The 18094-nt window shown below is 48.8% G+C and overlaps 1 protein-coding gene across 3 annotated transcripts in view; it reads right to left on the reverse strand.

Annotated features, from left to right (window-relative positions):
* TACC2 (transforming acidic coiled-coil containing protein 2) overlaps positions 1-18094 on the reverse strand; it is a 191952-nt gene that overhangs the window by 42949 nt on the left and 130909 nt on the right. For all 3 annotated transcript variants that reach the window (XM_088019900.1, XM_028121809.2, XM_028121807.2), the window contains one exon: positions 2720-2865. In XM_088019900.1, the coding sequence (XP_087876026.1) occupies positions 2720-2865 (146 nt within the window). The remainder of the gene's footprint in view (positions 1-2719; positions 2866-18094) is intronic.

Raw genomic sequence — 18094 nt, forward strand, 5'->3', positions numbered from 1 at the left:
GCATCCTGGCATGGCCCAGCCCAGACGAAGGGCAGATGCAGGCCAACACCCAGCATCCTCCCTAATCCTCCTATCCCATGGGGCACAACCACACTGGCAGGACCCAAGGTGAGGTGACCGACTGGTTGTTTTCTACAGTGTGGGTTTCCAGGGGAGCAAATCATGTCTTTATTCACAGCCAAGGGTCTAGTCTGTTATATTCCGTGGCTCTTTCAGCACCTTTAGCAATATCCTGGGCACTCTGCAAAAGAGACCAAACAGTGGATATTCCCCCGAGCCCTTTCTTGCCTGCGCTCGAAGAAACTTTTCTTCCCCTCTAGCTACCTCTGAAAGCAGGCACACCCGCCTGCTCAAGCCTCTGCTTTGCCCCATGCTGCCTGCAGAATGGACGGGCAGACTTTTATAACATGGGCTGTGAAGCCAATGGATCTTTGTACAGCCCAAGCCCCGGGGGAGCTTTAAGCAGTCACGATCCCAACCGTAAGAGTCCTTATTGTGTGAGCCACGTATATTTAGCTTCACTGGAGTTTTCCAAGAAGGAGAAGCACAAAGTCCATGTTCAAAGACTCCAACTGATGTAATCAAAAGTTCTGTGGGGCTGTGACTCGTGGTGATTACCAGCTCCAACCCCTTCCGGGTGGGGGTTACCTCCTAATCCCCTGCAGTGCTCATTCTTTCTGAAGCTGCCCTCTAAGAAAGAGGCGGGAGCTGTGCATGTGTTTGTTTTTAAGAATGGAGACTGTTCTTTGCTTTGTTGAAAAGCAAGTCAGGCAGAAGGAACAAGGACAGGCCACAGAAAAGAACAAAAGCAGCAAACCATCCCCAGACGCCATCAGGATGCGTGGCTGGAAATCCTAGAAGGCGCACAGCGGCTCACAGCAATGGCCCTTCCCTGTTTACTTCTTGGTGCGGGCGGAGGGACCGTACAGTGTGATACACCATCATTTTCTTCTCAGTTCTTTCCCCCAGTATCCCACACATCTGTGGGCATGAACTTGTACCAACAAAAAAAGGATAGTTTATTTTCAATCACATATTTGATCTAGGGATTACAATCTATTTGTCATTCACTTTCCATTAAACCTAAAGGTGATTTTTTTTTACAGTATTATAGGAAATGAATTTTTATACGCTTCATAATATGAAAAAAAATGGGAACGCTAAAAAATGGGAACGCTAAAAACCTTCTGGCTCCTTCTCTACTTTAAAATCAAATAAACTGCAAGAGTTCCTCTCTCAGGGCCCAGCCCCTAGACTAGCGATGCAGAATCAGATGCTACTAGCAGATGAGCTGTCAGAGACGAGAGAATATGAAAACTGCCTTTGTCAGACACCAGCAAAGACATCTGCCCCCCCTCAAAAATGGTCCTAACCTTTCCCCCCAGGATCGGGGAGCATATGTGCTTAGGACTCAGCCCCGGAGTGTCTACCCTTTCTAAAATACAGCCTGTTTGAACCCAGGGCAGGTAGAAAGAATTCTACCCATTTCTTTGTAAAACCAACATCAAGGTCAAAATGTCATTTGACTTTACAGTTCACCTGGCTTCTGGCCAGGGCAAGAGTATGAATGGAGGTCCAGCCATCAACTTGCTCCTTCTCCTCCCACCCCAGCTCCATCCCTTACCTGGGGTGGCCTTGGGCACAGGTATATGGACACCCCACCTGTAGGTCCCAGACCCATCCTTGGTTCCTCCTTGGCTGAGAGGTATAAACATGGGTACAGTCAGTCCTGGGAAGATGGGCCATGAGAAAGGGACCAGGTAGGCCCAGGAAGTGGCTGCCCCCAGGTATCCAGAGTGAGGTCTAGGAGGAGCTTGGTCCTACAGCCTCACCACAGAGAGGGGAGCGTGGCTGGAGGAAAGCCAGAGGGGGGCCCTCTAACATACACGGCCCAATGCAGGAAGGTAGTCCAGGTCTAAGAATAGCACCACCTGGCCCTCCGACCAGTCTGCTGGGCCATCTCTGGCAGTCCCCATCTCCTTCCGGGTCTCATGTTAAACCCTCACACTGGAGGTGGTCCCAGCCCTGCTGGCGTAACTGAAGGAGGCACGCACAAAACACTAGCCAGGTGGGCAGGCTGGGGCTGGGCAATGAGATCCGTCCCATCCCCTCCCACCTCCAGCAATCACATCTGAAAGATTTGGAAAGATCTGTGTTTTCAGTCACACTAGGGAAGAAAGGAGGCAGGAAAGTGATAGGAAATAACTTGAGGTTAATGAGGAATAAATGAACCATCCATGCATGGGTTTGGCTATCTATGGCTTTCTCTTCTTTCCCATTTACTGCATGCATTATCTCTATCCCCAAGCCCAGGGGGGCTATGGTCTTCAATAAAAACGCAGATTCATGTGGGCTGTCTAGCACCAGTGTTCTTATGGGAGCCAAGGGCCACATGTTAGAATCCAAGATAGAATCCCAAATAGAAACCTCCCAGATCCACTTGTCCTCTCAAACCCAATTCTGGAGACCAAGCGAAAGGCACCCAGAGCTAAATGAGGGGTCTCCCCACAGGCCTCCCCTAAACACCTTCAAAGCAGACAGAATAATCCACTATATCTTCTCACTCTTAGTTTTCACTCACAAAACAGTACTGAGCAGAGAGGCTCCAGCAGCTGGGGAGTGTCTAAGGAGCTCCAGCAACAGCCCCCTGGAGTGGGTGCCCCCCTCCAGCTGCCCCAGCCCAGAGCTGCTCCCAAGCTTCCCTGGGGGAGCACCTGACCTTGGTTACCTGGTTCTTCCAGGGGAGGCTGTGCGGTGATCTCAGGTTCTGGAGTGACTTCAGGGGGCGGCGGGGGTGGGGCAGGGGGAGCTTTCACAGGAGTCGTCGACTCGGGGGTCTCAAATGCTTCTTCAGAGTCAGAACTCCTGATGGAGAGAGGAGAAGACAAACACAGCATTAGGCAGGGGTCTGGGCCGAGTCTGCTCCAAGGAGCCAGGGGCCAGTGCTGCTGAGGCCGTGTGGCCCTCTGACCCCTGCCCAGGACCGCTAGAACCAAGCTTGTTGCCCAATTGAGCTGTTCAAGGAAAGATGTAAGGAAAGTCATTTCTCAGCATGATTCCCAAGAGTGAATCTCATTATCACCAGCTTTGTTCCCAAATGACATAAGCTTAGCCCTTGAACTTAGCCCTATGAGAAATACATATTTCTGGCCTCAGTGACAAATACAAACACAGGGGAATCTTTTGAACAACTCTGGCACCAATTCGGTCAAACTGATATTCCCAGGAATACGTTTCGGTGCCATGGTTCCAACACAACATAGGGTCCCCAGTCCGTGAAACCAAATCAGCATGTGGCCTCTCCCCATCCATCATTCTCTCCCATTGCCCTTCCTTCCCGGAGCTTCTCGTAACTTATTATAGATTCATTCACCTCCTAATTGTGTTAATTATCTTTCTCATCTACTGAGCTTCAAGGCCATGAGGGCAGCTGGCCTTATTTATTACAGCATCTCTGAGCCTAAGCCAAGAGGCAGTGAAGAAACATCCGTTGAATGAATGAGTGAATGAGTGAATGAATGAATGAATGAATGAAAGCAAGCTGGCAAGCCAGCTCTCTGGAGGATGTGCCAGACCAAGACATAAAACACAGCCTGCTGATCTCAGGGATATGATAATAACCACTGCCAATCGGCAGGAAGGTCTGCTCCCAGGGAAGATTCTTCATCCAGAGAAATGGACCAAAATTCTACCCAGAGGACACCCCACCCAGAAATAAGGGGGAGGCTGCTCAACAAACTAAAGCCTTGCCCTGGGCTCCAGAAAACCCAGAGCAGACAGCCCTTCTCCGTCACCCTGCTTCTACCGGGGGTTCAATTTTAAGCCAGAAAGAAGGAGACCTCCCCAAATCACGGAGCCAGGCCTATGTATGTCCTGGGGCCGCGGGGCAGCCCCCCCTCCCGCTCGCTCAAGATGCCCAGTGGTGCGCGGTCCTGGACCAGCCTCACTCCAAGGACGCCAGAGCAGCATCACCTGGGCTGACTCCCAACTCAAGATATTGTACAGACACTAAAAGGCCACTTACTCATTTGCCACAAGCAAGGTCATTATCCAGAGAGTGGATATTTTGGACTGCTACTGGCACGAGGGGCCCAGCAGGCAAATCTGGGTGAAGATGTATAATCAGAGGGTGACGAACCAGGTGAGTGTGGAGCATGAAACGCTCCCGCTGCTGAGCTCCCGCAAGGTGTCAAAGGACTCATGACCTCCACAGAGGGCAGCCTCTTCTGAAGACTATCTGCTAGCTGGCGGAGAGGACCAGGAACCGAGCCAATCCCTCCACCATCAGCCAGCACAGGGAAAAGGAGCCATTTGGTGAGTTATCTCGGAAAAATCTACACATTGATGTTTTTACAACTTGTCAGTGACTCGTTTTATCAGTGCCAAAGACCCCACCCCCAAGAATCCTGGCTCCGGCAACCAGCCCCAAAGCCTTCCAGGGACCCAAGGAGATGAACAGAAACACCGGAGCTGCTTTTGATGGGCTCCAATGAGCTGAAGCTTGCACACTAACAAATTTCATGAGGAAAGACTTAACCTCCACACAGAGGACAGGGGCCAGGCTGACTTTTTACAAACACACATTAATATGAAAGGCCTTTGCTTTTGTCTAGGGGAAGTGAGGATACAAACTCGGACAACAGATCAAGGTACCTGAGTTTTGCAGGGTCCGTTTACCGGCATGAAAAACACAAGGAAGTTACACAAGGGAGAATCAAAGAGAAACCAGAGTTTGGATCACCCTGGTGGGCCCCAGACGTCACCCTGCCCCCAGCACTGCACACGTCAGGGGCAACACTGACAAGAAGCATGGAGCCAACTTGCCTCTTTCCAGGGCTTCCTTGAAGGGCCATCAGACTGGAGTCTCCACTGCTGGTCACCGCTGTCCACATCCACTGGGCCCATTCCACCAGGGGCCACATCCGCCAGGAGGCAAAAGCCATCTCTGCCAAAGGATAGCCTCTGTCCCCTAAAGTCCTACCCCTGATTCCCTTGCCGTATCTCTGGGATCTAAATCTGTCCAAGATGTCAGGAAGGAGTTAGCCGCACTGCCAGCCACAGATGCTGTGAGCTTCTCCAGCGTGGAGTGAGAGGCTGCGTGCTCCTCCCGTGGCTTCTGCAACCCTGGGCCCTGGCGATGTGAGGCTTTAGAACACAAAGAACCCCTGCTCTTTCCCAACAGCACAAGCAAGCGACAGGGAGGGCCGGATGCTCTTGGGTCCGAGCTGCTGAATTCCAATGAGGTCTCTCCCCTGCTGCAGCTGCCCGGCCCGGCGCACCTGCTCAGAAGGGGCCACCATTCACCACTGCCCCGTGTGGGAGGGAGAGGGCACATCAAGCCCCTTTGTGGTTCCTTGCCCGTTTACCATGAACTGTTTCTGCATCAAAACACCACGGGCGACCGTGGACCACAAGAATGGCATTCACTTCCGGTGATGCCTGCGTTGTGTTCACATTTCCGCTCCCTCTCCCAGGAGCAGAGAGCAAGTTAATTAGAGGAGGCGGATGGCAGCTTTTTTAATTAGCTCTTTTTCCCCTGTTCAGTTTCCCAGAGGGCTCAGAAACATTTCCAAGAGTAGGGATTTCTGCAGTCCACCCACAAAGAGCCTGTACATAAAAATAAAGCAGCACTTTGGAGTCCCGATGCATAAAAGCAGTTCCCCCTTGGCTGTTTGATTTTTTTTTTCTACTAGAAAAAAACCAAAGTACAATAAATGATTCTGTTAAGGCTCCACACACTTTCAAAATGAAAGAAAAGGAAATTAATTTGCTGCAAAGATGCATCAGAAAGAATGTGCCACTCCAGCCTGCTAAAACATCTCTAAGTTAGAGGAAAATGCATTTACTGGGATATGCGTACGCTATGTTCACTAGATAAGTAAATATGCAAATGCATGCAAATAAAATGAGATAGATGTCTTTCCCTAGTGCAGAAAGATAGCTCGTAATGACCAGACATGAAATATGGGGACTTTAATTCCCAGCATGAAAAGCTTTATAACCGTTATCATATGCTGAACTTTCTGTTACGTGTCAGGCACTGGGCGAGGTCTATTTGTACATTTCTCTATCATCTTCAAAAATAGCCCGCTTGCTAGAGAGCAGGCCCACTTTACAGATGGCATAACTAAGGCTTAGGGAAGCAAATTACTTTGCCCTTGACCATCTAGTGAGCAAGCAATGGAAGATGGGCTCAAATCCAGAACTGCCTGCCTATAAAATCTGTGCTCTTTTCATTGTATCAGTGGTTTCCAAACATTTTCGACAGCAGAACTCTTCTTCCAAATGAATCCTCCACGTGGAGAAAAGCAGTATTTCATTTATTTTATAAGCTCAATTCATAAGATATTCTAATGATAAAGTCTATCATTGGGAACAATAAAGCTATCTTGACAAACTTGAAAATTTGACACCAGGGGTTGGGGATGCCGATCACAGCATCATATCTGCTAATTGCTCCCCGGTTGCACATGACCAGGCAGAGTCCTGAGGCAGACTGATGAGTGACTGCAAGCAGCATCTGTTTTTTAACAGCTTGTCCTATGATCACAGGATATTCTTGCATTAAGGCAGCCAGGGCTGAGGAGCTACCTAGCAGTACAAAACCAAATTCATCCATCTGCACAAGGCAATATGCTGACGGTATCCAATCCCACGCACAGTGGTGTGCACAGATGGGAAGGATAGAAACACGTAACCCTAAGGACAGAGAGACTGTGCTGGCCACCAAAACCTACCAAGCTCCCCAGGTGTGTGTTAGCAAAGTTTCAGAGTATTCTTTCAAATCTTCCTCAGATTTCAGAGAATCTCTATATAGTTCTGAGGTCCCACCGAGCACACAATGAAGGAATCAGTCCCCCCACAGATGACACACTGTGTTAAAACAGAGCACTTTATGGAAACTGTCCCCAAAGCAAGCCAGCTGGCAAAATGTAGAGCCCTAGGGCCTGTTGCCCTATCTTTTTGCTTTACTTTCAGTATTTTCAGGTTTTACTTCTATGAACTATAACAACAAAATCGTATAAGATCAGCACCCACACACAAATACATTAATGTAATATAAGTTAGCACAATATATGACAGTGTATTATAATATAATCACACATACACACATATACACACAGAAGTATGTGTGAATGTGTACGTGTTTAAATGAAACATGGGTATCTCTCTTTTTTAAGTTTATTTATTTATAATCTCTACACCCAAGGCAGGGTTCAAACTCATGACCCCAACATCAAGACTCACACGCTCTACTGACTGAGCCAGCCGGGTGCCCCAAAACATGGGTATCTCTTACTAAAGAGGTGCTTAATGTTGTTTTTCAGCTTATCATTAAACAGTTACAGTTTGCTCAAGTTTTGTGGGAGGCAATTCAAGGGCTTGGGAAAAGAAATATCAAATACCATAGAATGAATCCACCAACCCTGAAGATAGAAGAAAACGTCCTATTCCAACATGCTTGTCACGTCCTTTTAAACCGGCAAGGAAACCGAGGCCAGGAGGGTGGTGGTGAATTCCCAAGGTAACTGGCCCGTTCTGGCCTCAGCTGGACCTTCCAGAGCACCAGCCTGCTTTCATCAAACGCTACCTCCAAATAAGAGTCCCGCCCCCCCACCTCCTAACTGCAGTGCCCCACCACCTGAAATCTAAAGGTACCTATACTTAAGTGCTATCTGATTATCAAGAAATAGTTCATTCTTCTTTATTTTTTTAAAGATTTTATCTATTTATTTTAGAGCAAGGGAGAAAGAGCGAGCAGGAGCTGGGGGAGGGGCAGAGGGGGAGGGGGAGGGGGACTCCGTGCTGAGCATGGAGCCCCACGTGGGGCCTGATGCCACGACCCCCAGATTATGACCCAAGCGGAAACCAAGAGTCAGACACTCAACCCACTGAGCCACCCAGACGCCCCAAGAAATAGTTCATTCTTCAGCATTGCTAAAGGGAAGTTATCTATCTAGAAAGTTATCTATTTCTACAGCAATTTCTCAGACTGCTAGTGAAAGTGAGCCTGGGAATAGAGGTTTTGCAACCACCCACCCACCAAGAGTGAAAGGCACTCAGGAGAACCCACTTCCAGTGACATGAGTCCCACCCTCTCAGGTCCTCCTGGAGGGCCCCCCCGAGCAAGAGGTGCAAGTGTCCCTCCGGCCTCCCTCCCTCTGAGACCAAACCCAGGGAGACGTCATTGTGCTGGTCCAGAGCCCTGCGTCGGGAGGAGGCTCACATCCTCCAAGCCAAAAGACCACCTGCCATCCCTAAAGAGAAGGAGACCTTCTAGAAACAAAACGGAGCTCTCAGCAGATCAGACTGGCTCCTTCATCTCCGCATCTATGGGTTTGATGGATTTGTACTTGAGAGGGTATTTTTGAAACTGCCTTGCACTAAATTCTATTCATCAAAATATTCCACTTTGGACAGCCTTGTCAAGAAATGCTGTCTCTGTCGCAACATGCGTGCATACTCTCGCACGCCCACCCACACACGCTTCCCTCCTGCCTAAAACAACTTGACCAGACTGCTAATTTTTTCGGGCTGACCTAAAGCGCCCTTCACTGTCATGTGCCCATTGTGCAGATAGAAAAGGAATCCATTCGGCAAGATCCCTCCTTGACATTTAGGTCAAGGGAGAACATTATTTCAACACAACCAAGCGCTAAGACCCTTCCTGGGCTGTCAGGTGACCGAGGAGGCCACGGTCAGGTGCTGTCTTCCACGAACACAGAGCTAGTTCTGGCGAGCCTGGTTGCTAGAGTTTTCCAGGCTGACACTGAGGGAAAAGAATCAAAGCAGATGACAGCACCCTTATCCCAAGATTCCCAGCACCTAGCATCTGTCGGGTTTCTGAGGCAGGTCCCATTTTCAGATTCAAGTAGCTAGCACCTGGTGGCTACTGTGAGATACCATTAGGGCTCAGGGGGGACGGGCAAGTGACACACTGGCTGCTTCTAGGTGAGGGGCACCCCCAGTGAGGGAAGTGGGGTGGGGGAGGCATAAGAGCACACATAAATAAGCAACCCACCCAGGTCCAATGGAAGAGTGGAGACAGAATCCCACCCCCTCAAAGCAATGAATGTCTACCATAGAATTCCTTCCAGCTATGTCACTCACTGTACCTGGGTGAACACAGGCAAGTCACGTGACCACCCAGGCCCTTGGATTGTTTACCCAATAAGTGGAAAAAATAACTGTAAGGATAATCCCTTCCCCTTATTACTGCAGTTCTGATTCTGCCCTTGGCCTCCAGCCCTTAGAAATTTGGGGGAATTTGCTAGCAAGCTAAGTCTTCTTTTTTATTTAGTCACAGCTACTGATTTGGGCATGAAGGGGAATCTGAAGCCTACACACTGTGTGGGATGCCTGTCCTACTGGGCTGCCTGTGAACAGAAGCGTGTCCTGGAGGACACAGGGGCTCTCAGGGTCACACTGACCTTGACTTCATCCTTCCCTTGATGTGCACACAACCTCTACACCCCAGGTCAGGGGAGGGTTTCCAGAATGGAGGAGGCTTGGTGTGGGTTGTGTAGGTGCATACACATGTGCCCAATGAAACATCCCTACACACACTTTGTTTTGAAACTGACTTATTTGCAACTACACCAGGCACTTAGCAGAGGAGACCCTCCAGTGGCTGAGTGCCTTAGTGCAGGCAGTGTCAAATAAAGGCCGAGCCAGCAGCCCCGGGCTCTTGATTCCACCTGTTTGAAACTGGATCCTGGAGAAATGCCAGAATGCCAATCAAGTCTCAGGGGAAATAAAAAAAGAAGGGACTCAGCTGCCCTTTAATGCCCTTGCCTTCCGCAATGATATCGCCTAAATCTCTTCTTTATAGCTGAACTCCTTGCTTGGGTAACTTAAGCTGGAATCTTGAAACTCAGATTCTTAAAAATCTAACTGGAAATAAGATATTTATAGATGCTAGCAAGAAAAGAATGGAACACACGAAACAGAAAGAGCTAAGAAGGAGCTTCCGACAGACTGTCATTAAGAGTCCTTCTCTTTTCTCTAGAGAGAAGCCCAGGGCACCCTACCTGGTCAGACCGCTAACAAGCAGTTTCCCACCCGGCTAAGACACCACCAGCAATCAAGAAGACACACAAATGTCTCTGTTCAACCACATGTGCCAAAGATCCTGCACATTCCTCAATGAAAATCTCTTCTGGTCTTGTCTGAAAACATACTTATCCACCTTTTATATACTGTTCTAATAGGTCTGAGCTATGGACTGAACATGTGTATGTGTATGTGTGTGTGTGTGTGTGTGTGTTCCCCAAATTCATGTTGAAAGCTCATTCCCGACATGATCGAGGTGATCCGAACCTGCTCAGGCCCTCATGAAGGGCAAGAGTGCCCCTTACAATAGAAACCCCAGGGTGCGGCCTTGCCCCGTCTGCCAGGTGAGGACACAGTAAGAACACGACCCTCTGTGAACAAGGAATCAGGCTCGCACCAGACACCAAACCCGTTGGTGCCCTGACCGTGGATTCCCCAACCTCCAAAACTGTGCAGAATAAAATTTTGTTGTTGAAGCTGCCCGTCTATGGCACTTTTGTCATTCCAGTCAACCGACCAGGATAGTCTGGTCCCTTGTTTCTGAAACCAAAACAAATCAGAAGGGGTAGGGAAGACAGACACGTAGACAGCATCTATGAAGCCTGAGTGATCCGTGAGACAGAAGGACCGTAACAGAAGATGCAAGAACTCAGAAAGAACAGTAATGTCCGGTCAACCCCTAGGGCGTCCCCAGCACCTGGCAAGTGCCAGACCCGCCCCCCCCAGCACCCACATTGTTGACACGGGCATGGTGGGTTTACATGTATAGTCAGGAGAGCTCCAAGTTGAGTAATAAGTAGGAAAAAACAGCAAATTAAGGAATTACACATAGTACGAGCTTATTTGGGATACAATAATTAGATATATACATAAGTAAATATACATAAACACCCATGCATATGTCCACAAAAGCCAAACTGTGGAAAGAGCCAAGATGTCCATCGACAGATGAACGGATAAAGAAGAGGTGGTATATATACACAATGGAATATTATGCAGCCATCAAAAGGAATGAGATCTTGCCATTTGCAACGACGTGGATGGTATTGGAGGGTGTTATGCTCAGTGAAATAAGTCAATCAGAGAAAGACATGTATCCTATGACCTCACTGATACCAGGAATTCTTAATCTCAGGAAACAAACTGAGGGTTGCTGGAGTGGTGGGGGGTGGGAGGGATGGGGTGGCTGGGTGACAGACATTGGGGAGGGTATGTGCTATGGTGAGCGCTGTGAATTGTGCAGGACTGTTGAATCACAGATCTGTACCTCTGAAACAAATAATGCAATATATGTTAAGAAAAAAAAAAGAAGAAGATAGCAGGAGGGGAAGAATGAAGGGGGGGAGATCGGAGGGGGAGACGAACCATGAGAGACGATGGACTCTGAAAAACAAACTGAGGGTTCTAGAGGGGAGGGGCGTGGGGGGATGGGTTAACCTGGTGATGGGTATTAAAGAGGGCACGTTCTGCGTGGAGCACTGGGTGTTATACGCAAATAATGAATCATGGAACACTACATCAAAAACTAATGGTGTGATGTATGGTGATTAACATAAAAATAAAAAATTTAAAGAAACACCCATGCATACTTACATAACACACGTATACCTGTGTAGAGACAGAAACAGATGCACACATAGGCAACATAGGCATTGTTTTTGTAATCTGAAAAACATATCTCAGCTCAAGGACCCGCTTGCTTTGGTACAGGGGAGGATGCCAGCCTGAAGCGGGCAGAGCCCAGCCATGCTGCTGGGGATGCCAGGGCCCTTCCCAGATCCGCTCAGCATGCTTTCCCAAAGCCCATGGGTCCAGGATGCAAGGAATGGAACTCGGCTGGGTCTGATTAGCTGGATTATGGCCAGGGCGACGTGGTGTAAGGGAAGGAGCCGACCAGGATTTTGGGGAAAGGACGGCAGCTGGAATCTAGCCTTCCGGCACAGCCCAGGACAAATACATCGGCCCGGGACCTGCCCCTTCAGGTGCTCCCACAGCCAGCAACAAGCACCTATCCTGCCTCCCGGGCTCACCCTGCACACACCACCAGTATCCCTCTGATTTCAGGGTGCCTTCCCAGGCAGTGCCTGGGTACCAGGATGGGGACACCTCAACCAGGGACTGCTCACCTCAGCCCACTTTACAGTTTATTCCTCACCTCTCCTCCCATCTGACCCTCAAACAGGTGAGGCATGTGGACATCACTCCACAATTTCAGTAGGACTGGTCACCTGTTCTGGGCCGGGCACCTGGGTGGCCAAGTCAGACACACCCGCTCCCTACTCTCAAGAAGCTCAAGTCTTCTGGGACCTGAGGATGATAATCCAGAGCCAAGGGGCCCCGTGACTTGCCGAGGGGCTCAGAGTCCTGTAGGGGCAGAGCCAAGATGAGAGTACATGTCTCGTGCCCCCTGTCCCAAACAAGGCTTCCTCTGTGTCCCAGCGGCTCCTGTGCATCAGTAGGCTGGAGTCTACAAATCAGTCTCCAGTACATTTGGGCACCGTGGGTTTCCAGGGCATCCTCAGCTCCAGGGCGATGGATCAAACAATGGGGTTTTGGCATCTGGATTCATAACCGCCCGATGGGGGCAGCCGGCCAGGCCAGCCTGGGTCCCCTGCCCCCTGGCCTCCTCACTCCTGCTCCCCTGTCCCTCAGCCACACCTTAACCTGTCTCCTCATTCAACCACCAAGCAGGCATCCAAGCAGCCCCAGTCCCGCCCTCCTGACAATAACCGCTTGAGGTTCCTAGAACCTACATCGGGTGACAGGGGAGGTTGTGGACCACCCAGACCCCTGGGGTCGGCCGAATGCCTTCTGCAGCGGGGGTGGGGGTCAGGTCAGCCTGACCCTCACTGTTACCCTCATGGATTCACATCTTGGACAAAGGGTAATATCAGCATGGGGTCAAGGGAGACTCAAGCGCTAACTAAGCTCAGAGCAGCTTCTTTCTGCTCAGCACAGCAAGGGTGGTCCGGCCTCAGCACTCTGGGCTCCCAAGTTCTTTATGTCCAAAGCACCCTCACAGACAGTGTCTGTCCGTCTCCGTGTCTATCTCTGTGTGTCTCTGTCTGAGACTCTGAATTGGGCTGGGTTTCTATCTGTCCTAGAGTCTGTCTCAGTATATGTCTCCCTCTCCTCTGCCCTCCCTTCCTCCAGTGTGAGTGTGTGTGTGTGTGTGAGTGTGTGTGAGTGTGTGTGTGAGTGTGAGTGTGTGTGCATGTGTCCACCTTCTCTTGCCTCTCCATCCGCCCCCCCCATCTCTGGTCAAAAGGAGGAAAAGCACGTTTGGAGGCTGCCTGCTAATGTGAATCCTGCCCTTTCTATTGACAATTAAAGCTCGTGTGTTTTGACTTTTTAATCCATCACTTCTAATTTTGCCTTTAGAGTGGTCCTTCAAAGCCTTGCAAATTATTATTAATAATAGCAACGGAGAAAGGATTTGAGGGCTTTTACTGCGTCAGACGTTAACCCCCCCACCCTCGTCTCTTTCTAACGTTTCAGTGTACGTTCATTACTGAGTCACCCTGAGGTCATTGCTTTTAACATATACAGTTGACCCGTGAACCACACAGGGGTGAGGGGTGCCAACCTCCCCACGCGCTGTCAAAATGCAAGTATAAGTTTTGACTCTCCAAAAACTTGACTACTAATAGACTACTGTTGAGTGGGAGACTTACTGGTAACATAAAGAGTTGATCATCACATATTTCATGTCACAGGTATTACATTCGGTATTCGTACAAAAAAGTAAGCTAGAGGCAAGAAAATATTAAGAAAACTGTAAGGAAGAGAAAGTATACTTATAGTACTGAACAGCACCGAAAGAAACCCATACAAAAGCGGGGCCATGCAGCGCAAACCCGTGTGGTTCGAGGGTCAACGGTACACACCTTACTGGTAGATTTCACCCAGTTTGCTAAAACCTGAGCGGCCCAGAAAGCATTGTGAGCTCCCTGTGAGATCCAAGCAGCCGGGATTACAAATCACAGCATCACACCCTCCTGCCGAGACTGCTGACCTTGAACGAGCCTTCCGAGACCCTGAAGCTTTGCTAACTGAAAGAACTGAACCCAGAGTGGGTTTAGTTACTGTTGTATTTCATTTATCTGTAAATCAGTAGTTCTCCTGGCATCACCCAGAGGTGATGCTCAGCCAATACCTCCCCCAGCCTCTCCGCAAATCACAAAGGCAAATTCTTCAGAAAAATTCCCTCCCAAGTAAATGGCAACGTGCGATCCACTGGGTGTCTCAACCATGACACCCAGAAACAAAATGGGAGCAAACCTGGACTTGGGATGGAATGGCTAGAATACTTCAGTAAAAAGTCTGACATTTACAAAGTTTTAAAAGCTCATTTTCTACCAATGTCTGCAAATAGCGCTTTTGTATGATAAAGAAGGAGCACTGAAATCTTCTATCCCTTTCCTTCCAATCTCTTTACAGGACCAAAAGGAAAAAAATGTCCTGTAAACAGCCTGCCAATTGCAGAGAATAAGTATTAAATCAACGCCTTGAAAACGTGCATGTCCTTAAGGCACTGCCTGTTTCAGGATATTTTCACACTGTTCTCTCATACATAATGCAGCAACATGGCTCAGTCTTTGACCCACTTATTAAAACAATTCTGAACAGAGGGGCGCCTGGGCGGCGCGGCTGGTTAATCGTCAGACTCTTGATTTCAGCTCAGGTCGTGATCTTGGGGTCGTGGGATCAAGCCCCACATCAGGCTCCGTGCTCAGCGTGGAGCCTGCTTGAGATTCTCTCTCTTTCCTTCTCCCTCTGCCCCTCTCCAAACCCTCAAAATAAATAAATAAAATCTTTTTAAAAAAATTCTGAACAAAGTCTGAATTAAATCATGTTCCTCATGAGTAACATCTGAATTATCTGATTCTGATAATTTTGTGGAAGGAAACCGACACAATATTCACAAAATATAAAAACGAGCACTTACAGATCTGGCTCCAGAATTCGTGCTCCTCCACTTGGGAGGGGAGCAATTTCGGACAGGTTCCTTAACACATCTTACCTGGGCCCGCTGCCTCATCTGTGTGGTGGTAGGACCACGAACCGCACAAGGTGGCTGTGAGAAGTGAGTCTGTACTCCATTTAGAAGGCGTTTACTCTCTCCAGTTCTTAACTGTTAAAAGTCTACAACCAAGAGTACTGTATCCTTCGCGTGAACGTGATCAGAGAAACGTAAAGCATAGTCCTATTGCCTTTTGACTGCCCCCTGCAGTCAGAGGACAGCTATACCAATGATTTGTGAGTTTACACAGCAATTTCTCTCTCTCTCTCTCACACACACACACACACACACACACACACACACACACACACACGGGCTGCTAACATGGCTGTGGGCGAGGAATTGTAAAATCAAGCAACAAATTTCACTCGAATATTTACTGAATTAATTTACAGCCACTGACAGAAATTGTAATCAGCAAAGTAGAAGGAGTGTTCTGGGCTCTGGGGTGCACTTGGGAGTTTTTCTCTCTCTTGCGCTCCCTGAAAGGAAGACTTACATGAAGACAGACACGAAGAAGGAAGGAGGAGCCAATCATCACTGGGCCGGGGAAAGAAGGTTCCAGGCAGAAAGAAGCCCAAGATGAGGCCTGAGGTGGGAAGGAGCTTCCAGGTGCAAGAGGCCGGCTGAGTTATGTCCCCCACCCCCAGGGGAGAGAAGCGGGGCCAGGAGGAGGTCTGCCATGAGGAGCTGGAAAGACTGGGGAGGGCTTCACATGGGGAAGGACTCCCCCGATGTATGTTCTTCAAGGCCACCGTGACTGATCTGACAAGGGCAGCAAGGCAGCAGGGGGGAGTGGGGCAGAGCCCATCACAACAGCGAGGAGACAGGAGTCCAGATACAGAAGGTGGGGCCGTGCACTAGACAAGCAAGGGGGAGGGGCAGAGGGAGAAGCCATGGCGAAGATGAGGAGTAGTAGGACTCGAGACTCCCGTGGAAGGTTAAGGAAAAAGCTGAGATCCCAAGTGTGTTTTCAAAAAGTTTGGCTAAAATAAGTATTTACTTCTACTGTCACTATAACTGATACAAGAAAAAAGATAGCTTTTCTTGGGGCGCCTGGGTGGCTCAGTTGGTTAAGTGTCTGCCTTCGGCTCAGGTCATGATCTCAGGGTCCTGGGATCAAGCCCCTACATTGGGCTCCCTGCTCGGCGGGGAGCCTGCTTCTCCCTCTGTCCCTCCCCCTTGCTTGTGCACTCGCTTGCTCGAGCTCTCTCTCAAATAAATAAATAAAATCTTTAAAAAAAGAAAGAATGAAAGAAAGAAAGAAAAAGAAAGAAAGAAAGAAAGAAAGAAAGAAAGAAAGAAAGAAAGAAAGAAAGAAAGAAAGAAAGAAAGAAAAAAGATAGTTTTTCTTGACTCCAAGAGACCCTGAATCATCACTTACACCGGTCGATTTAATAACAAAAGTATCAGAGGCATAATCAGTGGTTTGAATATGACAAGGCTGATAAGCAACCTCAGATTTCAATTACATATAACAAAGCTCCAATGAAAGATACAATTTCCCACAGCAAACGGGCAAACAGTCTCAAGGTTAAGGGTTTTGTGACAAAAACCCAATTGAGTTAAAATAGACTCTCAGAGCTGACCTTTCTGCCACTATACTACTCAACTGGATGATAAAAGGAACAGAGTAAGGTATAAATCTGACAATGGCCACCTGACTATTTCCAGTCCTCATGCCTTCAAGCCCTCTGACTTATAAATGAGCTCCAGCCTTCTCTCTTTTTTTTAGGACAAGGGCAGCTTTGTGCTTTGTCTTCTCAAATCTCTTGCATCAAAGGCTCAAAGTCTTCCATTATCTCAAAGTTCCTACTATTTTAAAAGTCATGCTTCTGGTTTCAGCTGGAATCTTAATGAAAGTTGAATCAAATAATTAGGGGCTTATCTCTACTTTGTCACAGGACATGTTGACGGATCAAGCATTAGAAGCAAGAAAAGGAAAGAGTCCGGATTTTGGCTCATAGAACTGGGAGGAGGTGATACTGAGGAGCACAGGTGCTCTGGTATGAATGGAGAATCTGAGAGATTTTGCCCAAAATTAAGATGGAAAAGCTCTGACTCTTGACATTTCCATAACGCACTTCCTTCAAAAGCCAACACCAGAGGGGGTTCATTTGCTTGGCTCAGGTGGTCAAGTTCAACAAAAGACTGAACAGATTGGCCCCTTCAAGATCAGACTTGATGATGGAAATCCATCGACCAAATCACCGTTCCAGGGGCACCTGGTGGCTCAGTTGGTTAAGCGTCTGCCTTCGGCTCAGGTCATGATCTCGGGCACCTAGGATCGAGCCCCGAATCAGGCTCCCTGTTCAGTGAGGAGTCTGCTTCTCCCTCTGCCCATCCCCCCTGGCTTGTGCTCACGCGCGCGCACTCTCTCAAATACATAAAATCTTTAAAAAAAAAAAATCATCATTCCACAGCTGCTAAACAAGTAAAAAGAAAACCTACAACAAAGACATCAGTGATGGAAAACTAGCATTTCCACCAAAGAATAAGCAGAAATACTCAGATACAGAAAAATAACCAGACACTCCCCTAGGTGCTCTTTCGAGACAGAGGCCCTACAAAATCCTCAATTTCCCCCGGGGCACCGCATTTACCCCAGGAGGTGGAAGCAAGGCCTCAGAAAGAGAGGGAAGGAGAAAGAGGAGAGAGCCAGCAACACTCAGAGCAAGGGACTCCTGGGGCACAGACACTTGACAAGCCGGTAACGGGTGCACGTCTGCAGGGCATCCAGTCCTGGGGCACGGACACTTGACAAGCAGGTAACGGGTGCACGTCTGCAGGGCATCCAGAGGTGAGCCGGCCCCTTCCCATCCCCATGCACCAAATGCTTTCCAGCTTAGCTCTTTCCAGGTCCCAGACAAGAGAAAACGCACACGGCTTCCTGACACGTGCACCCCAGAGTGAACTCAGGGCTTGGGTGCCTCTCAAAGACTGAGATGCTGCTCCTTCATTTCCTCGGAGAATTTCAAGTGCCCAGCCGGGGTCTGGCACTCCGGCAGGAACCTGGTG

This window comes from Eumetopias jubatus, unplaced genomic scaffold (assembly GCF_037043125.1).
Source record: "Eumetopias jubatus isolate StellerSeaLion01/CBP00866 unplaced genomic scaffold, mEumJub1_p1.0 scaffold_17, whole genome shotgun sequence".
NCBI classification, from domain to species: Eukaryota; Metazoa; Chordata; class Mammalia; order Carnivora; family Otariidae; genus Eumetopias; species Eumetopias jubatus.